The sequence below is a fragment of the Penaeus vannamei genome, chromosome 29 (genome assembly GCF_042767895.1).
Source record: "Penaeus vannamei isolate JL-2024 chromosome 29, ASM4276789v1, whole genome shotgun sequence".
In the NCBI taxonomy this organism is placed as follows: domain Eukaryota; kingdom Metazoa; phylum Arthropoda; class Malacostraca; order Decapoda; family Penaeidae; genus Penaeus; species Penaeus vannamei.
Window position 1 is genome coordinate 20,696,334 of NC_091577.1, and position 2,500 is coordinate 20,698,833.

The 2,500-nt window shown below is 34.0% G+C and overlaps 1 protein-coding gene across 6 annotated transcripts in view; it reads right to left on the reverse strand.

Annotated features, from left to right (window-relative positions):
* LOC113800347 (peroxisomal membrane protein 2) overlaps window positions 1-2,500 on the reverse strand; it is an 8,715-nt gene that overhangs the window by 1,075 nt on the left and 5,140 nt on the right. For all 6 annotated transcript variants that reach the window (XM_027351100.2, XM_027351103.2, XM_027351101.2 and 3 more), the window contains 2 exons: window positions 1,202-1,321; window positions 1-411 (listed from right to left, as the gene is read on the reverse strand). The exon at window positions 1-411 is cut by the window's left edge and continues 1,075 nt beyond it. In XM_027351100.2, the coding sequence (XP_027206901.1) occupies window positions 322-411; window positions 1,202-1,321 (210 nt within the window). In that variant the 3' untranslated portion in view covers window positions 1-321. The remainder of the gene's footprint in view (window positions 412-1,201; window positions 1,322-2,500) is intronic.

Genomic DNA, 2,500 nt, shown 5'->3' on the forward strand with positions numbered 1-2,500 from the left:
ACAAAACTGTGATCTTGAAATTACCATACCTGCTATACTTTATAAACAAGTTCCAAAAATATGATAGTATATTAGGAGACAGCATATAATATACTTAATCACCTTTAATGTACAAGAAATGCATTAACAAATAAGAAAAAAAGGAGCTTTTCTTTATTCACTAGTAATACCTCATTCACCCCCTTCAAAACTTCATTATCTCAAGGCATTTTCTCTACATTGTACTTATATATAACATTCACAGATGTACAATAAATACCAGAGTATAAAGTATTCATGAAACAGCTGCATTTATAAGAACATTTCACAATTTAGTTCAAATTAGTTATTTTTTGCCGTTGCCTGCCTCCTCTTGTTGGTCAGGTACATAATCCAAAACACAGCCACAAGATTGGCGAAGAGCGATCGATACTGTAGGCCAAAAGATTTTCATTAGCAAGAGTAATGATAGAATCTCTCTCTCTCTCTCTCTCTCTCTCTCTCTCTCTCTCTCTCTCTCTCTCTCTCTCTCTCTCTCTCTCTCTCTCTCTCTCTCTCTCTCTCTCTCTCTTTCTCTCTCTCTCTCTTTCTCTCTCTCTCTTTCTCTCTCTCTCTCTCTCTCTCTCTCTCTCTCTCTCTCTCTCTCTCTCTCTCTCTCTCTCTCTCTCTCTCTCTCTCTCTCTCTCTCTCTTTCTCTCTCTCTCTCTCTCTCTCTCTCTCTCTCTCTCTCTCTCTCTCTCTCTCTCTCTCTCTCTCTCTCTCTCTCTCTCTCTCTCTCTCTCTCTCTCTCTCTCTCTCTCTCTCTTTTGGACAGCTTATGGTATAGGGGTTAATAATATTGTGATCAAGCTCCTACAATCATAAATCTTCAAAGGAATATAATAGTGGTATATAATCACTTGTAATATGCGGCCAACACAAGCCTTCTCGGAATGCAATACCAATTCTCTGATTTTGTGATGATACTGATAGTAACTAAACACAATTAATAGAGAGGATCAAGCATACACACATTAGTAATTTGCAGAAAAATTAAATGAAACACTACCATAATTACATGAAGTGTTTAAGATTGATCTACATTAAAATTGAAACCATCTTTTGTGAGATATTATCTACAGCTGCATGGCCATCCTATGCCCATGAAATAGACCCATAAGCATTAACTTATTATATATAAAACATAAATGTACATTTTTCTGACTACATGATAATTCCTTACCTGCTGTGGTATGTAATTAATGTTGATATACTGCACTGGAGTCCAGACTTTCCAGTTCATCTTGAGAGCTGCCCAGTACTTTGCCTTGACTTCCTTGGCGCATGTTTCATGACTTTTTCCCTTCGGGTAAAATGAAGAGATAGTAAAATATATGCATAAAAGAACAGACAGTCAAAATGAGATATTCTTTTCTGTTTTGATCTAATTTCACCTCAATTCTAATGCTCATTTATGTTCAATGTTACACCATGTCATTATTTACTTCCACAACTACAGTTGTCAGTTGCCTCTAAAGCAAACCTTAGAAGAAATCCATCAATATATTTTTTAAGACTTGAATAATTTTACCAAGTATCCTTTATAAAAGTTTTCACTGATCTGTGAAATGAAAGTGTTTTGCATGAAATGTTTAACTGCAATTACCTATGCTATAAACCTGAATCCAATCTAAAATCCCCCAAAAATATTTTAACCTCAAATTTCCATTCATTTTGGTTAAATTTCATCTAATACATGGATGGAATAAATTCCTAATTAATCACTTATGTACAGCATAAATCATATATCAAATACACACATTGACACATACACACACACATACATACATTCACACACAAATACACTAACATGCACACACACACATAAATATCAGCCTGTGACATTGACTGTACAAATTGTTTAGGTTATCTACATTATGATTAAGTCTGAACTTCAAGAGTACTTGGTAGGCTGATTTAAGTCATATTAGTTTTGATATATTCAAGACTGTCTGCTACTGAAAAAAATCCAGTGTTGATTATCATAATTCATGTTACAAGTACATAGCATCAATAGTCAACTTGTTTTTGAAGAGTGGCTTAGTACAAACCAATAATGGCTGTGGTGGGTGGAGGCTGACATACAATTCTTTAGTAGTACAGAGGACAGAATAATTCAAATATCAACGAGAAGAGTACTGCTAAGCACTGCGCAACCTCTTAGATCAAATTTCAACCCAGGCACTCCATCTAACATATCGGAACATTTTGATATCCATCTATATCAAAGAATATTTAGCAACTTCATCTTTTAAAAAATAATAATAACAATTTAAACTATACTTTTCACAGACATTACAATTCATAATCATGTGATATTAGTCTTAATATATTTCAAACATAATACCAAAGCTTCAATATGCTGTATAGAATAAAAGCTTGGATATGCTGTATAGAATAAAAGCTTGAATATGCTGTATAGAATAAAAGCTCAAATATGCTGTATAGCAGTTTCCCTTTCCATCTAAGTACATTAACATAG